The 22,175-nt window shown below is 41.9% G+C and overlaps 2 protein-coding genes across 7 annotated transcripts in view; both read left to right on the top strand.

Moving 5' to 3' along the window:
• The first annotated feature begins 1,504 nt into the window (after positions 1-1,504).
• btbd16 (BTB domain containing 16) lies at positions 1,505-12,722 on the top strand. Its single transcript, XM_090201679.1, has 17 exons — positions 1,505-1,617; positions 1,711-1,768; positions 2,102-2,258; positions 3,007-3,100; positions 3,536-3,618; positions 4,533-4,661; positions 8,001-8,141; positions 8,343-8,454; positions 9,510-9,579; positions 9,783-9,913; positions 9,998-10,117; positions 10,316-10,407; positions 11,369-11,451; positions 11,570-11,644; positions 11,746-11,847; positions 12,172-12,360; positions 12,654-12,722. The coding sequence occupies exons 1-17, from the start codon at positions 1,505-1,507 to the stop codon at positions 12,720-12,722; spliced, it is 1,818 nt and encodes a 605-aa protein (XP_090057805.1).
• Positions 12,723-17,689: 4,967 nt separating this feature from the next.
• LOC110491420 (pleckstrin homology domain containing A1b) overlaps positions 17,690-22,175 on the top strand; it is a 46,061-nt gene continuing 41,575 nt past the window's right edge. For 4 of the 6 annotated variants that reach the window (XM_036946266.2, XM_036946264.2, XM_036946270.2 and 1 more), the window contains exon 1: positions 17,693-17,859. The gene's annotated coding sequence lies outside the window, so the exon portion shown is untranslated. Of the gene's footprint in view, positions 17,860-22,175 lie in introns of all 6 variants that reach the window. The other 2 variants (XM_036946267.2, XM_036946265.2) reach the window with 2 other exon arrangements.

Below are 22,175 nucleotides of genomic sequence, written 5' to 3' on the forward strand. Positions count from 1 at the left end.
ATTGGTATTTTCTTTGATAAAGATGGAATCCGCAGTAGGGGGAAACCGTGCCACTGGCCGCCCCACCACCATTGTTATTGTTTTTGTTGCCGAGCTGAGGAGCATCCAGCTATCAGCACATGCAACGATGTCTGAGGGGAAGGAGGGGGGGGGGGGGGGTTAAAAAGGGTCCCCATTTCAACCCAATACCTTGGTCTTTCTCCTCATATTGAAACGAGTCCTGTAAGATATACTGGTGCTGAGAAATACACATGAGAGTAAAACGTGTGACAACCAACCCTGGTCTCCCCTTCCATTCTGTAGGCTTGTTGAAAATGTCTTCACCTGTCCTAGAAAAGTCTAGGTCGCCATCAAATAAGCGAAAGTTTGAAGGCCCAGTTTGATGGACCAGTTGCATGAAATGATGCCTCCGATCAGAACATGCTCACCAGATACCTCATAGGAGCATCATTCATCAGAAAAAATGTAGTCAAAAAGTCAATGTAATTCTTTGAATGTCTGGTTGGTGGTCATGTGGGCGGGTACGTTTTCAACGTCAATATTTACTGTTGTAGGTTCCCCATGGAAGGCGCTGACTAAACTCAACTCTAACGATGTACTTACAGTACTTCGTACATGAAATACATGTTTACTGTATTTACAATATTTGCTGTTGTAGAGTCCCATGCACCTTGCTGACTAAACTGAACTCCACTATGTGCTTCCGTTGATGTGAAGTACATCGTGGAATTTACTTTAATCAGCACTCGGCAACCTTCACCCGGACCGATTTATAACAGTAGATGTTGGTTAACCTTTATTTGATACAGTAAAGATATTCTGTGATTCCGTAGCCTCTTCGATGTGGGAGACCTGGAGCTAAGAGGCTGGCTACATGTAGCCTACATATGAGATGATTGCCTACATCTGATGTGTGAAGTTTTATTGTATCCATGCATGTAAAGTTAAATGTAACTTGGTTTGAAATGTGAATTTGGGTATTTGTGCACTTCTATTCTGTTTGACTTGACGAAGATCCCGCTAGTTGGTAATTATGTTATTTTCAAATTAATTGATACACAGCGGTGATTGACTTGGACATAATATCTCTCACTCAATTAATTTCTGGACTGACTGGGGTTTTTTGGCACATAGATTGTGACTTTCAATTGAGAGTAAAATTAATTGGCATCTACTGGGAAATGCTTTTTAATTAATGTGGGGCCTAACGTATAGGAATAGACGTAATATATCTTGTACATATTCACTTCTTAACGGCGAAGTGACCATTTTCGCGATAATTTTACTTCTGGGTAGACGTGGTCCCTATGATCATATGGCAGTACAGATCAATTTCAATGGTCAAGGAATCGGACCGTGTGTGCGTAATAATCACCTGTCACTTTTAGAACATCTTGATTCTATTTCGAATGAAAGATTTTGACAGTTTTTTGCCAACAGAGTCACACTTTCCAAAGGGTCCCTTTTCTGTCTTTGGTGTGAGAGGGGATCCCGTATGGCGACGATGACGCATATATTGCCTATGAATGGAGGTGGATGCAGCTCGGGCAACTCTATTGGAAAAATCTTCGGAAACCCCCTATTTCATAGGGGCGTGACGTCTGGCTTTCAGCCCGTGTAAGTCAGAAGACATAACAATACTTAACTCTGTGATTAACCATTATTAACGACACTTTGCTAAATGCACATTCCCGATCTTGATGTGCATAGATCAGTGTTGAAGGCTCCGGTCAAGGCATTCCGAGGCCATTTGTCCCTAGAGAGAATGGTGAGAGAGACATGTGGAGTTATACTCCCCAGTACTGATAGTTCGACATTTTTATTTTACTTCTAGCAGGGTAGTTGAAGGACTAGAACAGAACCACGATTATTGCTGTGTCAAATTGAGTAGGTTAGCGATACATCGTAAATGTCCTAATCCTGACAGGCAACCAATGATTTATAGTAATCAGTCTTTACCCGAGAGCTGCATGAGCTGGTGCATGAAGGGACTATAGGGATAAGATGAGCATGAATGTGTACCAAACATTTCTATCTTAACCACATGGTTATTATTTTCTATCTTATCTTGTTATTTTGACTGGTTACTATTTGTGTCCAGCTGTCTGCCTCCTCACATGGCCGTCAAAGGACACAAGCAGGCCACACCAACCGCTGGCAGCTGCGCCACCCCCTTGGCAGTGATCTGCTGGGGCAAGCACAAGCTGAGAGAACCATGAGAGTGGCCCTCAACCCATCACTCAGGACCATAAGGACAGGTGTGTGTGTGTGTGTGTGTACGCGACCTATGTGCTACAGTTTGACAGAAGTTTATTATCCTAAGATAAAGGTCTTGAAGGGTACAGTATTAACAGTGTTAAGATTAGTTGAGGTTGGCAGAGGGCCTTGGTTCTTCAAGAGGTACTCCTCCAATGTTACCACAGAGCTCTAAGCCAGCCGAAATCTGTACGTGGCATGCTGTGTCCACAGTGCCAATGTCAGTGTGACCCAACCAAGAGCCCTGCCTACCAGGAGGGGTGCTAGACCCGATTGATGCCAACCACGCCAACCTGGTGTTGAGAAACTGGCAAAGTTATGGGGAGATTGGCACCTGGAGAGATCTGACAGCAGCCGGTTTCCAACTAGACTGGCAGTGCCATCCCAGAGACAATTAGGCCTTTGACATCTTCCAGATACGCTGTGTGCATCTGTGAGAGCAGAGGAGAGTCACAGGGGAAAACAATCGCCGATAAACTAAACTATTACGAATACTTTGTAAAGGTTACATTGGGATGCAAAATGCCAAGTCAAGTTGAACACGAGAGGTTTTTATTCAACACGGATCCTTTGGGGGGGCGTTTACAGTATCACAACAATTTCAATGCCAATCCATCATTGCACCTCCAAACTTAACGTGAAAGTCTGCCGTTGTTACTGTCTCAGAGTCGTATGTGTCTACTGTTGAGTCCAAACCCCCCTTGTGTATCACCCCTCTCCTCACCCCTCTCCCGTCTGTTTGTTTTCCAGCTGACTCTCCACAGCCCTGCACTCATGATGAGCCCCCCCTGCCACGGCTTACCCTCCTAGCGAGCACCAGCCTGCCCAGAAGCCCCAGACGCTGGTACGCTGCCAGGCCCGCAAGGGCACACACTGACAACCATAGAGAAGGAGAGACAGAGGGAGGACAGTTGATTGGACATTTGGGGCCTGCTGCCAGCCGCATGCAACCAGTGTGGAGCAGGCTGCATGCCACATTGGAACATGATTATCTTTCATTTGGTCTGCTTTTGTGTGGAGCACAATGGCCACCATAAAGGGGGCAGACCCACCTGTAGAGTTGGTGAGATGGTCACGCTGGGAGCGTTTGGGCTGGACGGGAGGGGTGACTTCTGATTGGGACAAAATGGTTGTGTTCTGAAGGGCTCACCTTGTGTTAGTTCGCCTTTTCAAGTTGCTGACAAGAGTTAGATGATTTTCCATGAGTTAGGTGTTTACCATTTTAGTTTTTGATTTGTGTGCTTAGGATGATGTGTTTTTGTGTGTATTTGTTATGTAGTGTGCCAAGTCATCCCAGCAAGGCTACACCAGAGGACCTGTTCTACCTCCTGTCCCGCAGTGTTGTCCATTACAACCAACCAGGTTTTTCTTCGCCTGTCTCTCTCTCTCTCTCTCTCTCTCTCTCTCTCTTCTCTCTCTCTCTCTCTCTCTCTCTCTCTCTCTCTCTCTCTCTCTCTCTCTCTCTCTCTCTCTCTCTCTCTCTCTCTCTCTCTCTCTCTCTCTCTCTCTCTCTCTCTCAATTTAAAATTAAATATGCTTTATTGGCATGATGTAACAATGTACTAATTGTCAAAGCTTACTTTGGAGATTTACAATTTTAACATAATTAAAATAATAATAATCAATCTTGTCAACGTGACAACATTAACAACAATAATCAAGGGTCAAAATAACCATACATTGAACAATAACAATAAGCGTAGAGGACATGTTGCAGGTTGGTTGGTCTGTCAGACACTGTCCCTCATCTTATGGCAGGCGGCAATGTAGTGCGCTGCCAACCCACAGCTCTCTGCGTCCTCCCCCAACAGGACGGGTAGCCTATTCTCACCAGAGAGGTCTTTGAAACCTTGAACAAGGGGTTCAAATTTGGGGAAATGACACTCAATTTAAAAATATATTTTGTAAAAATGGGAAATGCAGCTCTCTCTCTCTCTCTGTCTCTCCCTCTTTCTCTGTCTCTCTCTCTTCCCTCTTTCTCTCTCTCCCTCTTTCTCTCTCTTTCTCTCTCTCTCTCCATGAATGCTGTTTCCATTTATTTTATCCCCTCTTGCTCTTTTTAATAAGGTGAAATATGTAATGCACCATTTTTAAAGTAAAGTAACAAAATGCTTGGAGGGTGCTGTGTCACTGAAAGGTTGACGAACCCCAGTTAAAAAATGTGCCATGAAAGGTCATGATACCGTAGCAGTGGGAGCTGTCAGCATACGTAACGTCAACAACAACAACAAAAGCAAAAACAAGCCTGGCTCAGTGTGTTGTCTGTTTGTTGTCAGACGTGGTGCTGGAGTGCCTGGGAAGCCAGTGGGAGCTGCACTGCCCTAATCTCACCAAGTCAGGCACCCTAAGCAACCTCTACATGTCAACCAGACAGCAGAGGGCAAGGAGCCTTCAGGACAGAGCAGGTGCGCTTCTTAAATGTGTCTCCCAGAGGCCAGAGTTCTGATCTGATTACAGTATCTCTGCATCTCTTACTGACTTTGCTATACTTTTTAGCGTTATCTGTGCTGTGTGCTGGAGATAAGAGTATTACAACCCTAATGTCTCTGCATCCTCTCTCTGGTCTTATGTGTTGTGGGAGACGGACTTCCCAGTTAGCACATTTGGCTCCTTGGAAGTTGTGGAAACGTACATTTTCCGTTTCCCACTGGATCTAGGAACGAATCCATAAGTTTCCTCACCAGAAAAACTGAACTTTTTTTTAAAACGTTCTGAGAACTGAAGTGAAAATGTTGTCTGTTCTGTGAATGTTTATTTTAAGTTGCAGGGAGGTTCTGAGAACATTTTACTCTGGTTCCTTTGAAAGTTTAACAAAAATTAAAGAAGAGTAAAAATAGTGATACAAATTCTAACTTGGGTTGGTTTATGTCGTCCATGTCTAACTGGGTCCATGTCTAACTGGGTCCATGTCTAACTGGGTCCATGTCTTCTACAAAGGATAGGAAAGGTTGCCAGATATTATCAAATGTAATTGCAGATCTCCTAACGGAGTAGTGCATTTTCTCTAGTTTGAGATGTTGCATAACTTCCTTTATCCAATGGTTAAAAGTAGTAGGAAACCTATCTTTTCACTTAAATAGTATAAGAAGTCTAGCTAGAAGAGTAGTTAGTACATGTCAGTATGTTGCCCACAGAACTGTTTAGAGGGGCCTCCTGTGGTGCCACTCCGATTAATGAAAAAAAAGCAGATTGTTTATTGGCCTCTCCACTAAATTAGAAAACGTCTAAAAAATGTATATCCAGAAATCCGTCACTTTTGTTCAAAACATGTGCAATAAAGTAGCAGGAGCCTGCTTATGTCGGTCACACGTGGGATCTATTTCTGATCTAATCTTGGACAATTTTGCCTTTGACCAATGCAGCCAATTAACAATTTAAAAAAATATCTCGTAGACAAATAGATGAAGAATGTATTCTCTGAAGCATATTCTGCCAAATTTCATCTGAAAGTTGCTCACCTAAGTCCACTTCCCATTGGTTTTTAAGAGATTATCAAATACTTTTTAATATATATATATATTTGATACTTACAGGGGTCAATAAATTCCAAATCAAATAGCTAAATGATCATTGGTATGACCTTCTTAAAACAATTCCATATGTTTGCTTAGTAGAAACCCAGCCCCGGGCCCTTAAATCTTATAGAACCATGAGGAAACTTGTAGGAAATGTTAGAAACATTGTTTCTTAACGTTCTCTGGACTATTTGAGAACATTCTCAATGTCAAATCAGTTGGCAAACGTTCCTAGAACATTACCAAAATTGAAATTAATGTTTAGTAAACGTTCTGTTAAGTAATGAAATACCAAGAAAATAACATATTTTTTGTCAAGTTCCTTAAATGTGCTGACAATGTTCCAAAGCCAAGCAACTAACCTGCACCATTCCTAGAAAGTTGTGGAAAGGTTGTATGCAAAATAACCATAGGACAACCACGCTCTCACCAAGCTCTAAAAAACATATGGTTCTCAGAACAAAATGTGCTAGCTGGGTTGGCCCTATTCACAGAAGTTAGTGCCAAATGCTTGTCCTCTGATGACATTTTTAGGAAATTTGTGAGGAATTAACACCTCTATATAATGTTTTATAGAGACAATCCGGAATTCAGACAGCTGGTTTCCATTAGTCCTTTCCGCAAAGACATACAGTATGTTATTAGATTATTGGGAGTGTTCTCCCCCAGCGTATAGGTCTAATTTTTCTCATTCAGTAAATAAAACCAATAAATTGGTCCTTTCAAGTGTTGTGTAGTTGATGTTTTCTTGATGTTTTTCTTTTTTTCACTGCCTTATCGTTGCTATATTTGCATCTTAGGTGTATCTTTAAGTGTGTGTTAGTGTACAGTTGTGTAAATATCTACAGTTGAAGTCAGAAGTTTACATACACTTAGGTTGGAGTCATTAAAACTTGTTTTACAACCACTCCACACATTTCTTGTTAACAAACTATAGTTTTTTCATGTCAGTTAGGACATCTACTTTGTGCATGACACAAGTAATTTTTCCAACAATTGTTTAAAGACAGATTATTTCACTTATAACTCACTGTATCACAATTCCAGTGGGTCAGAAGTTTACACTAACTTGACCATGCCTTTTGAAAAAAGGTTGGGAAATTCCAGAAAACGATGTCATGGCTTTAGAAGCTTCTGATAGGCTAATAGACATAATTTGAGTCAAATGGAGGTGTACCTGTGGATGTATTTCAAGGCGTACCTTCAAACTCAGTGCCTCTTTGATTGACATGATGGGAAAATCAAAAGAAATCAGCCAAGACCTCAGAAAATTGTAGACCTCCACAAGTCTGGTTCATCCTTGGGAGCAATTTCTAAATGCACGAAGGTACCATGTTAATCTGTACAAACAATAGTACGCAAGTATAAACATCATGGGATCATGCAGCCGTTATACTTCTAATAATGACCATTGTTATGTTTGGAGGAAAAAAGGGGGAGGCTTGCAAGCTGAAGAACACCATCCCAACTGAAGCACAGGAGTGGAACGGGAGTGGCAGCATCATGTTTTGGGGGTGCTTAGCTGCAGGAGGGACTGGTGCACTTCACAAAATAGATGGCATCATGAGGGAGGAAAATGATGTGGATATATTAAAGTAACATCTCAAGACATTAGTTAAAGCTTGGTCGCAAATGGGTCTTCCAAATGGACAATGACCCCAAGCATACTTCCAAAGTTGTGGCAAAATGGCTTAGGGACAACAAAGTCAAGGTATTGGAGTGGCCATCACAAAGCCCTGACCACAATCCTATAGAAAATTTGTGGGCAGAACTGAAAAAGTGTGTCCGAGCAAGGAGGCCTACAAACTTGACTCAGTTACACCAGCTCTGTCAGGAGGAATGGGCCAAAATGCACCTAACTTATTGTGGGAAGCTTGTGGAAGGCTACCCAAAACGTTTGACCCAAGTTAAACAATTGAAAGGCAATGCTACCAAATACTAATTGAGTGTATGTAAACTTCTGACCCACTCGGAATGTGATGAAAGAAATAGAAGCTGAAATAAATCATTCTCTCTACTATTATTCTGACATTTCACATTCTTAAAATACGGTGGTGATCCTAACTGGATCAGGGAATTTATACAATGATTAAATGTCAGGAATTGTGAAAAACTAAGTTTAAATGTATTTGGCTAAGATGTATGTAAACTTCCGACTTCAACTGTATGTAATCTGATTACTTCAGAAGTACAGTAGTTGTAGCATGTGCCTCTTCTTGCATGGATCAGGAAGTGGTAAGAATGGGAAAGACAAGGCATACAGCCGACCTGGCAGCAGCAACTCCAGCAGAGACAAACAGAATGGGAAGAAACCCGCAGGCCCCCTGGTCCTCCAACTCTCTGTGAAAGAAGCCACCGTCACCAAAGAGGGTAGCTACAAGAATCATACACCCATGACATACATCCAAGACAAATTTCCCCCTCGGGGTCCAATAAGTAAATCCTAATTCCCATTGACAAACAGTACATTTGGTTCAATGACAGTTCATGTACCCATATAGCTCATACAGTATACCCACGGCTGATGAATGAAATTAATGGTCAGACTGTTAACCCTGTGGTTTCCCCCAGCCCTCTCCTTTGCCCTCAGGACCCTCTATAACCCAGAGGCATGTCCTGAACACTGGGGAGAGGGGGTGCTCTCTACCGCCGCCCTGCTGGGCCTGCCACACCTTTTCCAGAGGTGAGCCGGACTACCACACCGCACTACTAGTCCTGGGGAACCCATAGGAGTGCATATTTGTAACACTAACACACCTGATTGAACTAATCAAGTGCTTGATGAGTAGTTGAATCTGACATGCTAGTGCTGGGTTAGAACAAGTACGTGCACCCCTGTGGGTCACCAAGTTCCATGTTTGAACGTCGCTACGCAACACTGTCCAGCAACACCGTTGGGAGGATCACTGTGTTGTAAAACAATGCTGTGGCGTGCAAAAACGGGCCATCACTCAGCCAAAACGGGTTAATCTTCTTTTCAACAAAAACAAGGTCAAGGAGGAACAGGAATTAACTTTTCCCTGCTTGTATACATGTATGTCACATTGGATAACTTGTGATACTATGATGCCTCCAGAATACACGCCCATCTCTTGTGGGACCTAATTTGGCCCAGTTGAAGTGGTTGATTCATGTCCATGAAACTGGGTGGGGATGGGTTTGAATGAGATGAATCCATGTCGACATTGGCCTTATTTCCTCAGCTTGTCTTGAATGTACTGTAAGCTTGAAATCACCAACACCCTTACAAGAGTCGCACCCGGTCACTTAGTCACCCTGGGTGCCCACATAAAAAAAACTACAGTTTACAATAGAATACTACACTACTTACTATAGAATTCTGTAGTAAACTGTAGTATCCCTTGTTCAGTACTTACTATTTTATAGTATACTGTAGAATACTATTGTAAATAATACAGTATTATCCACAAAAAACACTGACATTTCAGCAAAAACACTACAGTCCACTATAGTAAATACTACAGTATATAACTGGCATATACCCATTCCCTTCCCTCATATCCCAATTTGTGCGACCCGTAAGTGAGAAACCTACAAGCCAAGTATAGACCATATATTGTGTTTCTTATAGCAAACTGTAAACACTATAGTAAACTCCACAAAAACACTACATTATTCCTACCATAGTATACACTATAGTATGTTTTCATGTGGGTGTATCGTAAATAAAGCAGAAGTTTATTATGAGGTGACAGACAATATGTCTGTGATTGACAGGTGCCTAACAGAGATGATAAATAAGATCAGCTCCTCCACTGTGTGTATCTTTCATCGCGTGTCCTGCAAGGTAAGCTGCACTAGCTACCGGTGTGTGAAGTAGTACTAAAAGTTACTGCTCAAAAATATACACTAGGGGGAGCCAAATCACCTCAAACACATAAATGCACTGCTGTCTGAATATGTCCATCCACGTTTGTCTATGTGACGTTTTGCATGATGGTATATGTTTTTGTGTGTGTGTGTGTTTGCCTATTTTTCCGTGTGGTTCAGTTTAAGGAGACCAGTCTTCAGAGAGCGTGTGAGCGATGGTTGGAGCTTTACCTGGTGACTGAGTTGACATGTTTCATCTACCTGAGAGACTTACCCTTTGAACTCCTCCACAAGACCCTAAGATCACCCAGGTAGCTGCTAGAGTAAGGTCCAACTTAAACAACACACTATTCTAGTCATAACTCACAATGTTGGTTTTTAATCGCCTTCTCCAGGGTCTTTGCTGCCTGTGAGTACCAGCTCCTGAAGACAGTGCTATACTGGGTATTCCTACAGTTCAACCCTGCAGCTCAGATCCTTCCCTCTCATAGGTTCATTATGACCTTCTTCTCCAGGTACTGGTCACATAGTCATCAGGAGTAAGTTAAATTGTATGTCGTTCAAGTGTTGGGAATTCGTAGACTACTGTCCGTGAGTAACATGTTAGGCCTGTTTGTTTGAACAGTGACTCTGGTAGACATATAACTACACTGCCCCACAAGCTTATCTCTCGTTATTTATCTCTCTCACGCTCTCTCACTCTCTTACTCCAGTTGGCCAAGGGCTGGCGTCTTCTTGGAACAGCCTGTGGGACAGAGGTTCACCGTTCTCTTCCGGGCCCTTCGCTTACATGGCATCACTCAGCGTGAGTGACAACGGCAATTTTATTTTTTTCTTTTACCTTTGTTTAACTAGGCAAGTCAGTTAAGAACAAATTTTCAATGACGGCCTAGGAACAGTGGGTTAACTGCCTGTTCAGGGGCAGAACGACAGATTTGTACCTTGTCAGCTCGGGGGTTTGAACATGCAACCTTCCGGTTACTAGTCCAACACTCTAACCACTAGGCTACCCTGCCGTCCATCGACCTTTTAAAGCTCGATGACATAACATTAAAACCTAGAAAACATCAAGTCTGTTTTGCTATTATTACGTTTATTTGTTAAGTTTGTGCATTAGTTCATGTACACAAGGCCTTTCATAGTACAATGTGTTCATCATTACTATGTTGCAATGGTGTAAGGGGAAGGACTCTAAACTAAAGCCAGACCTGTTGGCCGTGGCCTCGGAATGTGACTACATCACTCTGGCACCCGTGTCCGAACCATCATGCAGCTGGAGACACATAAAATGTGTTGCTGCCTGTTGCCAGAAGACCAGCGGTCCATAGGAGAGCAGCCAGTTTAAAAAACAGTTTGATATTAAAGAACCACGCAACGTGACTCTAACCAGTATGATTCTGATAAGCAGAACTGATCAAATCATACACAGTACACACCCTGGGCCAAGTGGGCATGTTCCCAGGCAAATAACACGTTTTCATCCTTTGCTTAGATGGAATCTGATTCATTCTGAAACTGCAATGTCTTTTCCGTTTTTATTGACTTGAGGAACTGATTGTATTCGTTCAAATTAAATGCATCTCAGATGAGTTGCAATAGATTATCATTGGTGGGTTATGATTATGTTTAGGTATTAACTGTTTTCACATAGATACTTTTGAATTGTTAGGAATTCATTTGTGTTAGAGTGAAAGGGTAAATGTGAGTGATATTTTGGCGAGTGAGTGTTTGCTTGATGGCAAACCCTAACCTTTGACCCCCTCCAGGAGCCCATCTAGAGGAGATGCAGCAGATCCATGTCTTTCCTCAGTCCTGGCTGCTCCTCATCTTCTCCAAGCACTACTACACTGTGAGTTCATGTAGACAGGCAAAACCTAAGAATATAAGAGGATCATTGGTCAAACATACTGTTTGACAATCTGCTCCTGGACGTAGCCCTTTTTCTCCCTTGTTCGCCCCCATCCCAGCTCCACAGTGGAGGAGACATGCAAGTAACAGATTTCTCCCAACAAGCAGTGCGCTTCGGCATGGTCATTGAGAGGGTAAGCCATCTCACTTAACTCTGTAACTGCAAAATGGTGCAAGTTGAAAAGGAATCAGTTGTGTTAGTCATTGGCGATATTGTCTTGGTGTCGTCCTACAGGAGCCTCAATACTGCACGCGAACCATTGGACTGTATGGCTTCTACTTCCTGCTTAAAGCAGCCAGCATGGGAGAGCTGGACTCACATGGCTTCTCTCTGCAGGTCAGGGTGCATCAACGCTGCATCTCAAATCGGGACATTTGCTCTTGAGTGCCTATGGCACGGTTCAGAGGAGGCTGGTGGGAGGAGCTATAGGAGGATGGGCTCATTGTAAAGACTGGAATGGATTAAATTAAAAGGAATGGAAACCACATTTGACTCCTTTCCATCAATTCCATTCCAGACATTACAATGATCCCATCCTCCTATAGCTCATCCCACCAGCCTCCTCTGGCAGGGTTATAAGTAATAACCAGCAGATAAATTACACCAGTAAACACTGCAGACTGACGGGTGAATGGCTGTGTACCTGTGTATCCACTGCAGAGACTGAGACACTGGGACCCTGCCATGTCTGTGCGGGCGTGTGAGAGGCATCCTTTCAGTATGATGACAGAGCGGGCCTTGTCCTATCAGATCAACGTGCAGGCCCATGTGCACGGCCAGTGGCAGGAGTTCAACAGTGGTCCCATCAACCAGGAGTTTGGCCTGACCAAACGCACCTGCAAGAGCCAGGTATGGAAGGTTCAGGACGGATTGATGCAGGAACAGGGAGGAGGGAATCGGTGGCTGTGTGATTTCAGGACAGGAGATAGGGTCTAGTACTTTAATGATATGAGAATTGCAATGTTGTGATTTTTCATATTTGTTGGATACAAGTAAATTGCTATTTCTGGGGGGAAAATGTAGCTTAAACAAAGACACTTCACAAGGTTTGACTTGGAAACTAGCTAACAGAGCATTGTATTTCTGTTGTATTTAGAGGGGTCTACTATCTGAACTGCTGTACCTCTTCCCTCTGTGTGCAGGTGTTTAAAGTGAGGGGCCTCAGCTTGCCCATCTTTGTGACCTTTGCCCTGGCCTTCGCTGCAGTCTGATCCCCTGCCAGACAGTCACCATGGTGCTCGTTATCACATGTAAACATCATACTTCCTGTCTGATTAAAAGTATCCAGGAGGACTTGTCTTAGTGAGGTAGCCTTGATAGCAAAGAAGAAAGCCACTTCAGAGACGATCTGTTAGGCACGCAGCCTGTTTTAACCCAAACCATGCTAAATGCTCTGCCCGTTGACCAAATCCGGTAAAATAGTAGTCTTGGACGCTTGCTTCTTCCACTGAGACAGGTAATGGTCTGTTGAGGTACAAGGGACACAATTATAGTAATATGATTCATTCACTTTCACATCACTTGGCAGTATGAGGTTGTGTCCCAAATAGCACCCTAGTCCCTATACAGTTTGACCTGGCTCCTATGGGTCCTGGTCAAAAGTAGTGCACCATAAAGGGAATAGGGTGCCACTTGGGATGCAATCTGTGCCAGCTGTAATGTATCCTAACCACAAGGGGTGTTGCAAACCCTGCCCTGGAAGAGAGCTCTTTGAAGGAAGTTGTTGGCCAGTAGGTTGTCTGGAGGCTTTATAACTGTTGCTCCTTGTGGTTCAAACTCTACTCAACCAGGAAGCAGAGTGATGAGTCTCTCTGTGTCCGAAAAATGCTGACTGTCAGTGGGCAACATTCTGACCAGTGGAGGTACTGTAGGGTCATGTACAGCTGAGAAAACACACAGGAAGAGTTGCCCAGGAAAGCAGAGGTTTATTGGCGAACTCTAGTGAATGATAAACATGGTTTGTATTTACAGTACCAGTCAAAAGTTTGGACACACCTACTCATTCAAGGATTTTTATTTTCTTTTTTACTATTTTCTACATTATAGAATACTAGTGAAGACATCAAAACTATAGAATAACACATGGAATCATGTAGTAACCAAAAAAGTGTTAAACAAATCAAAATATATTTTATATTTGAGATTCTTCAAAGTAGCCACCCTTTGCCTTGATGACAGCTTTGCACACTCTTGGCATTCTCTCAACCAACTTCATGAGGTAATCACCTGGAATGCATTTCAATTAACAGGTGTTGTTAAAAGTTAATTTGTGGAATTTCTTTCCTTAATGCATTGTGTTGTGACAAGGTAGGGGTGGAATACAGACGATAGCCCTATTTGCTAAAATACCAAGTCTATATTGTGGCAAGAACAGCTCAAATAAACAAAAATAAATGACAGTCCATCATTACTTTAAGACATGAAGCTCAGTCAATCCGGAAAATTTCAAGAACTTTGAAAGTTTCTTCAAGTGCAGACGCAAAAACCATCAAGTGCTATAATGAAACTGGCTCTCATGAGGACCGCCACAGGCAAGGAAGACCCAGAGTTACCTCTGCTGCAGAGGATAAGTTCATTAGAGTTAACTGCACCTCAGAAATTGCAGCCTAAATAAATGCTTCACAGAGTTCAAGTAACAGACACATCTCAACATCAACTGTTCAGAGGAGACTGCGTGAATCAGGCCTTCATGGTCGAATTGCTGCAAAGAAACCACTACTAAAGGACACCAATAATAAGAAGAGACTTGCTTGGGCCAAGAAACATGAGCAATGGACGTTAGACCAGTGGAAATCTGTCCTTTGGTCTGATGAGTCCAAATGTGCGATTTTTGCTTCTAACCGCTGTGTCTTAACGAGACGCAGAGTAGGCGAATGGATGATCTCTGCATGTGTGGTTCCCACCGTAAAACATGGCAGTGGGGGTGTGGGGGTGCTTTGCTATTGACTCTGCCAGTGATTTATTTAGAATTCAAGGCACACTTAACCAGCATGGCTGCCACAGCATTCTGCAGTGATACGCCATCCCATCTGGTTTGCGCTTAGTGGGACTATCATTTTTTTTTCAACTGGACAATGACTCAACACACCTCCAGGCTGTGTAAGGGCTATTTGACCAAGAAGGAGAGTGATGGAGAGCTGCATCAGATGACATGGCCTCCGCAATCACCCGACCTCAACTCAATTAAGATGGTTTGGGATGAGTTGGACCATAGAGTGAGGAAAAGCAGCCAACAAGTGCTCAGCATATGTGGGAACTCCTTCAAGGCTGTTGGAAAGGCATTCTTTATGAAGCTGGTTGAGAGAATGCCAAGAGTGTGCAAAGCTGTCATAAAGGCAGAGGGTGGCTACTTTGAAGAATCTCAAATATAAAATATATTTTGATTTGTTTAACACTTTTTTGGTTACTACATGATTCCATCTGTTATTTCATAGTTTTTATGTCTTCGCTAGTGTTTTTTATTTTTATTTGTTTTATTATTATTTAACCTGAGTAGGTGTTAGTAGGTGTGTCCAAACTTTTGATTGGTACTGTATATACACCTGGCAGGACCACATGCTGTGATTGGCTGTTTGTAAGATGTAAAGTTTTACACTGTCAGCAGGTCCTTAGCAGGGCCTGCCAAGACTCCAAATCTCTCATTTCTGTATTAGTATGAGTGATGCCAGTTCAACTAAAATGTGACACGTACATCTCAATTCTAAATGCTTGTTTGATTCATTTATGGCAAATTGCACCATTCATAAAACACTTATTGTTAAGCTGTCCACTGACCCAAACTTTCTATTGCTCAAAATAGAGTACAGAACCTCTGGCCCTTCAGCTCGCCAACTCAGGAAATACAGTATGTTCCATGCATGGATATTGTTTTCAAGAGCGCTCCAATTGGATGGGGAAAAAGGAAAAGCATGGTTTCTCTGTAGTTAATGTTTTTTCACATGGGCAGACTGCCCTGAAGGAAGCAAGAGATCAATCCAGTAGCTCCTATCGTGGACCATCCCATCCCTGGTCCAGCACTGAGTAGTTGTTTCAGACCGGACAATTGCAGATTCAGAAGTGGTTACTCTGCTGCTCCATGCTGCCTAAGGCTGTGCAAAATTTCCCCCACCCACTTTGTGGCTCTGGTAACCAACAACTCCACATGAACAAATACAATACTTTACTATGGTATAAATACTGTGGTATTACTATATCTATATACTGTAGTGTTCCCTGTAGTGTTTTTGCAGACATGACTGTAGTATTTACTATAGTGTTTTTGTTTTATTATTTTTGATATGGAAATGGTGTCTTTGTCCTTGAGGAACCCGACCTGACAAATACAAAAACAGCAAATTGTCCATAACCAGTAGGTAGGTCTGGAGTCTAAACAGAGTATAGCACTTCTGGTCCTTTCAATGATCTTTAGAAAGAAAAATAAAACATCAGTGTTGTCTATACTTGGCATGTATGTTTCTCATTCATGGGTAGCAGGAATTGGGGGAGGGGAATGGGTGGGGTATATGCAAATTAAATACTGTAGCATTACTATAGTAAAAAAACTGTAGTGTTTTGATGGAAACTGTAGTGTTTTTGCAGACATTTCTGTAGTATTTACTACAGTCTTTTTGTGGATAATACTGTAGTGTTTACTATAGTATTCTACAAAATTATGTAGTAAGTACTACACATGATTAAGGGACACTACAGTGTGGAGTATAGCATTCTACAGTGTACTACAAAATTATTTAGTGAATACCACACATAATTGAGGAATACTATATATATTTTTTTACAGTATACTATGGTTCACTACAGAATTTGATAGAATTCTATAGTACGTACTATAGTATTTTATTGAAAACTGTAGTATTTTATTTTTCACTCTCAACTACTGTGCAACACCCATCATGTCAGGAATGGATGCTGTGCATAATTTACTGACCACTTCGGTGAGCTAATTGCCATAGAAAAACGGGTGTCTGCAGTCTTGTTCTCAAATCACAAGGGACTGTCATGGACTGATTAAGCGATGGCTCAAAAAACACATTTCATCTACAGTATATCCAGATCTCTTCTTTTGAACCTGTGATCCCATTTTTAGGTTAGAGAGACTAGAAATGCACTGTAGTGGAAATGCAGTGCACAGCTCCCACGGTGAGTGTGAGTGGGTACGAGAGGGTTGTAGGTCACACTGTCTGCCCGTTTTAGCATGAGTGTGCATTTTGCTCACATCGTTAAACTCTCTTAAACTCACATCTTCACAAAGACTCTACTGTCTAAACGCGGAAATGCTCTCCATCCAAGAGCAACTCGCTGCACATTAAGGACCAGTTGAGGGCTAGGAAGTTCCCCTGTGAAATGTAAAATGGTAAACCAGATGTTGTTTTCTTTTTTTGCATTCATCCAGTCCCAGGTTCCACCCCAATTAGTGACAATAGAGAGGGATATATGGCACATATTTCCATCAAAGGGCATGTCCTCATCTGTCAGGAAAGTGTTGATCAGGAAATAACTGGGGTACTCTGGCCAAGGATCAAAGGATTGGATCTCTTGCAGGCATCCTCTTTTACTGGGAGGCTATGTGAAAGAGTTTATTTAGAGGGGATATAAGAGCCTTTAATAGGTTTGAATTCTGCTGGCAAATGACCTTAGTGGCTTTTCAGGGAACATACTAGAATAGAAGGGATCAGAATGGAGTAGAGTAGAATAGAAAATAAATCAATAGAATAGAAGGGATCAGAATGGAGTAGAGTAGAATAGAAAATAAATCAATAGAATAGAAGGGATCAGAATGGAGTAGAAGTCAACAGAGTAGAATAGAATAGAAGTGAACAGAATAGAATGTAAGGGATCAGAACGGAATAGAATAGAAGTCAACAGAATAGAATAGAAGGGATCAGAAATAGAGTAGAATAGAAGTCAACAGAATAGAATGTACGGGATCAGAAATGGAGTAGAATAGAATAGAAGTCAACATAATAGAATAGAATATACCAAATATGCGAAAGTATGATAGGTTTGAATTAATCTGTGCCATTAGAAGTTTGAAATACAGTATATGCCATTCAAAAGACACTTTTTTTTAAATCCAAAGCGATTTACAGTTGAACTAAGGCAGTTGAATACAATTGAATAATGTGGCCTCATAGAGGTTGCCCTGCTGCATACAAATATTAATACTACTCCTACCATAATTCTTTGCGGCACCCCAAAAAAATTGTAATCGCTCTGCTCCACGCCCCTGCCCTCTACCTAAGCATTGGGATATGTAGGAAATATCCGTGGAGAGATGGGCTGAAACTTCTTTCGGTTCATCCTAAAAGATCTCTCAAGCGGCCTATAGTATTCCCGAAAGAACATAAATATGTAAGTATTCACAAATGTTCTTTATTGTGGGAGCATTCGATGTTGGGATACAATGTAGATTGGTATGCGCATGTAGCGCGCGCGAGGCACTATGAACGCAGCCTGAATGTAAATATTCTTAGCCACTTTTCCAGTAGCGGACTTCAGTCGATCATACACAGTATCAAGACACGTATCAGCAGAATATATCTTTAGAATTGAAGTTACTTCATAAATCATCATGTTACACTCTTGTTTAATGAATGATATAAATCGATGTGTTGCTCGTCATATCAGGAAAGTGTTATGGTTGTGTGAAATGCTGAACTATCCTCCCTCCGTCTGTTATTGTTACGAACTGCTATATAACAGTAGACTGACTATACATCCTACACATTCACAAACAACACGTTCATGCGCTGTAGCCTAGGCTATTTAGGCTACTATACTTACGGTATGATCTGTGTTAGCTTATCTGATATCAATACCAGCCAGCCATACCTCGATCTGTATCAATATGCCAGATTCTCCCCCTTTTAAATGTCAATTGGTAGATTTGTTTCTCATAACAAGAGTTTGATTAAATATCATGAGCTCCAGATGTTTCACTTGTGTGATAGCATGGTTAGGCCTATTGTAGCTAATATTATTATGTGAAACATACAGGTAACTGCCAAAATAAAGGAAACACCAACATAAAGCGTCTTAATAGGACGTTGGGCCTCCACGAGACGCCAGAACAGCTTCATTGCGCCCTGGCATAGATTCTACAAGTGTCTGGAACTCTATTGGAGGGATGTGACACCCTTCTTCCTCGAGAAATTCCATAATTGGAGTGTTTTGTTGATGGTGGTGGAAAATGCTGTCTCAGGCGCCACTCCAAAATCTCCCATAAGTGTTCAATTGGGTTAAGATCTGGTGACTGAGACACACACGTGCACACACTCTTTAAAACCCCCTATGCTCCTTTGAGACGCCTCTTTCAAAGTCACTGTGACCTCTTCTAGCCATGGTAGCCAGAATAATGGGCAACTGGGAAATTTTATACATTATAATTTTTTATTTTTGTATATATTTTTTTTATACAGGTCTCATTAACAAGTGAACATGACCCTAAACATTATGGGATGTTAATTTGTTAACGACTGTGGAAGAACCTGCTTTAAATATACTTGGTGTCCCTCATTTACTCAAGTGTTTGCTTTATTTTGGCAGTTACCTGTACTTGTGATGTTTTTCTAGGTGATTGGCCTTTAATGTTTATGGTGACACCAACCACCCACTCATCCAACTGGTTCACATTCAAGGATGTGTTATTTCCCTTTCCTGTCACCGAATACAATCATTGGCTTAGTTGACTGTATAGGAAGGCTTACTGCTGCTGCTGGCTTTGGAAGGTTTGAATTACCTCTAGGTGCTCTCAGGGCAGTGTGCTATGTAGGTCTTCATAAAGGGATGCAAATTCCGTGGTTTTCATTGCACCCAGCTCCATACAATGGCAGAGAATGTTAATCCGTTTCAGGTGATAGAGGATGGCTAACACACAAGCCTTCTCATTGGTTGATTACACACATTGTATAAATGTGTGTTTGTTTTTTTTACTCTCCCTCTTCATGCCTAGCAACTCACTGTTGAATGTCTCCTATTTGTCAGAATGATGAGATGGTCTTTAAAAGGTATGACATCTATTTCCCTATTGCTGTCTTGTTGTCATACAGTTCAGGGTCAGACCCATGTTTGTTTTGGGCTTGTGGTTGGTTTGCCTAAACTCCAAACACTCACACCCTCTCCCCATGTTTATAATGTCAATACGGGGGGTGCTACTTTTGACCAAACCCTATAGTGCATAATGGGAAATAAGATGTCATTTGAGACAGGATTGCTGTCAGATATTTCTTTTTTTTTTAGCTCACATTAGATTAGATCACATTAAATTAGGTCACACATTTTGCAGTCCATAGACTCGTGTTTTTGCGGACATAACTGTAGTATACTATAGTATTCACTGTAGTGTTTTTGTGGTCTTTACTGCAGTATTCACTGTAGTGTTTTTGTGGTCTTTACTGCAGTATTCACTGTAGTGTTTTTGTGGTCTTTACTGCAGTATTCACTGTAGTGTTTTTGTGGTCTTTACTGCAGTATTCACTGTAGTGTTTTTGTGGTCTTTACTGCAGTATTCACTGTAGTGTTTTTGTGGTCTTTACTGCAGTATTCACTGTAGTGTTTTTGTGGTCTTTACTGCAGTATTCACTGTAGTGTTTTTGCGGTCTTTACTGCAGTATTCACTGTAGTGTTTTGCGGACATGACTGTAGTACACTAGTATTCAATATAGGGTTTTTGCGGACATGACTGTAGTATATTGTAATATTCACAAGTGTTTTTGAGGGGGTGAATGTAGTATACTGTAGTATTATTATTTTCTGGTCCACAGATGCCACTGCTTGTCTTTGTACCAGCAGTGCACAACTAGCTAGGCCTAAACAGCAATGTAATCTCTTCAACATTATAAGCCTCCTCCTCGGCCAGAGGTGTGAGGATTAGGTTAGCCTCAGCAGAATTCAGCTGCATAGCGTGCCGTCTGTATGTAATTAACTACCGGTGTAGAATTGAACAGTATTAGAGCAGATATCCTTTTTCCTCTTTCTACTCTGTAACGGTATTTGGGGCAACCTTGCTCACAAGGAACGAACCAATGTGTTCAGCTCAAAAGACAAGACTTGAGCATTCTGTTGTTTGTCTCAATTCAGCATTTTGTCATCTGAGATTTTGGGTGAATTAGCATTTATTCGATTCTGAATTGTTCAATTGTTTGTTGTATTTTAAAGACGCTTCCAGTTGATCTGGAAATACAAATCTTGAGGCACTATTCAGAGCAGAGGTGTCTTCTTCTAGACCCCAAACATGCACAATGCTATAACATAGTAGATGCACCACTGTTATGGTTTGGGGTTTTCAGTTATTCAAAGAGTCACGGTGTGTTTTTTGGCAGGTATGCAGGTAGTGCAGGTATGAAGTAAGAGGAAATGGAATTTGGCCGAAATACCCTCTTCACTCCCTTCAGTGTTGCATTGATTGGCCCTGAGCTTATAGTATATACTGTAATTCATAAACCACACCTTTTATTGCGCTGCAATTCATTTTCCCTTATACTGTCCCTATCAGTGACAAGCCAAAGTAAGCATGTGACAATGTAGGAGTGTGTGTGTTGATAGGTACTGGTTACAGAGCGGTTGGAAACAAGGACATGAGTAAAAGTTCAGTGTGTGTGTGTGCCTTGTACGTGTGCTGTGGGTGCGTGCGTGTGTGTGTATGGTCGACTATGAAAATGTGGAAGGTCACCTCAGCCACATATTCAGGTTCTCTATTTTCTTTTTCGCTCTCTCTCTGTTTTCTGGTCCTAAAAATAATACCAAAAGCCCAATCCCCTAGAGGGCATGTGTTCAGGCAACCATGAGATTTGGAAGGCTAGGACTGAGTCACAGCTGTACACACACACACACACACACACACACACACACACACACACACACACACACACACACACACACACACACACACACACACACACACACATACACACACAAAGAGACACACACACACAAAGAGACACACAGAGAGACACACACAGACAGACAGACACAGGCAGACAGACAGAGGTGTAAGTAGGGATAAAGTCAGAGGGAGGAGGGAAGCAGATGGAGAGAGGGAAGAAGTGAGCTAGCTCTCTGAGTGTATTGCCAAGGGAATCCAGTGAATGGTCCATTAACACCCGAGCTGTAATGGATCTGTGCTGTTAGCATTCATCCCCATATCCAGAGACCCAGTGAAGGAGCACCATGTCACGACTGAATGGACACATGGAGTGGTTTCATGGTTTCACGTATCTGTCCAAAAGCCTCAGACCTGTCTTCTTGACACACTAACCCCGCAGAAATGTCTGGAGAATGAGAACGACTGAGCTCTGGGCAGTTCCATGTGAAGGAGCCATGAGCACCAACATGGGAAGTTCATAGGAGCATATCTAATTGGGTGTCAAATGAATGCTAAGAATTTATTTTGAGGAAATTAAGGCATAGATACATTCTTCAACCATTATACATCTTAAAAATGAGGCATAATTAATGGCTTTGATTTCTGGTTGAACAGATTGAAAAGGGTGTTGTGGAAAAATAGAAAGAGAACAAATGTGAACGAAGATGGTCATTGATTAAGATGAGTCTAGCAACTTGCAGGTGCCGAGGCCCAGCGTGAGGGCTCAATCCCGATTTATGGCATTGTCTGGATGGCAGACCATATGATGGATATCATAAAAGTTTAACACAACCTTATCCATGGC

The sequence above is a fragment of the Oncorhynchus mykiss genome, chromosome 16, assembly GCF_057628025.1.
Source record: "Oncorhynchus mykiss isolate SJ-2025 chromosome 16, ASM5762802v1, whole genome shotgun sequence".
NCBI classification, from domain to species: Eukaryota; Metazoa; Chordata; class Actinopteri; order Salmoniformes; family Salmonidae; genus Oncorhynchus; species Oncorhynchus mykiss.

Excerpts from the sequence above, each read along its gene's own strand:
- btbd16 (XM_090201679.1), top strand. The coding sequence starts at position 1,505 with ATGACGCATATATTGCCTATGAATGGAGGTGGATGCAGCTCGGGCAAC. Across the intron at positions 8,142-8,342 it reads AGCCACCGTCACCAAAGAGG|CCCTCTCCTTTGCCCTCAGG; the intron begins GTAGCTACAAGA and ends GGTTTCCCCCAG. Across the intron at positions 11,848-12,171 it reads CACATGGCTTCTCTCTGCAG|AGACTGAGACACTGGGACCC; the intron begins GTCAGGGTGCAT and ends TATCCACTGCAG.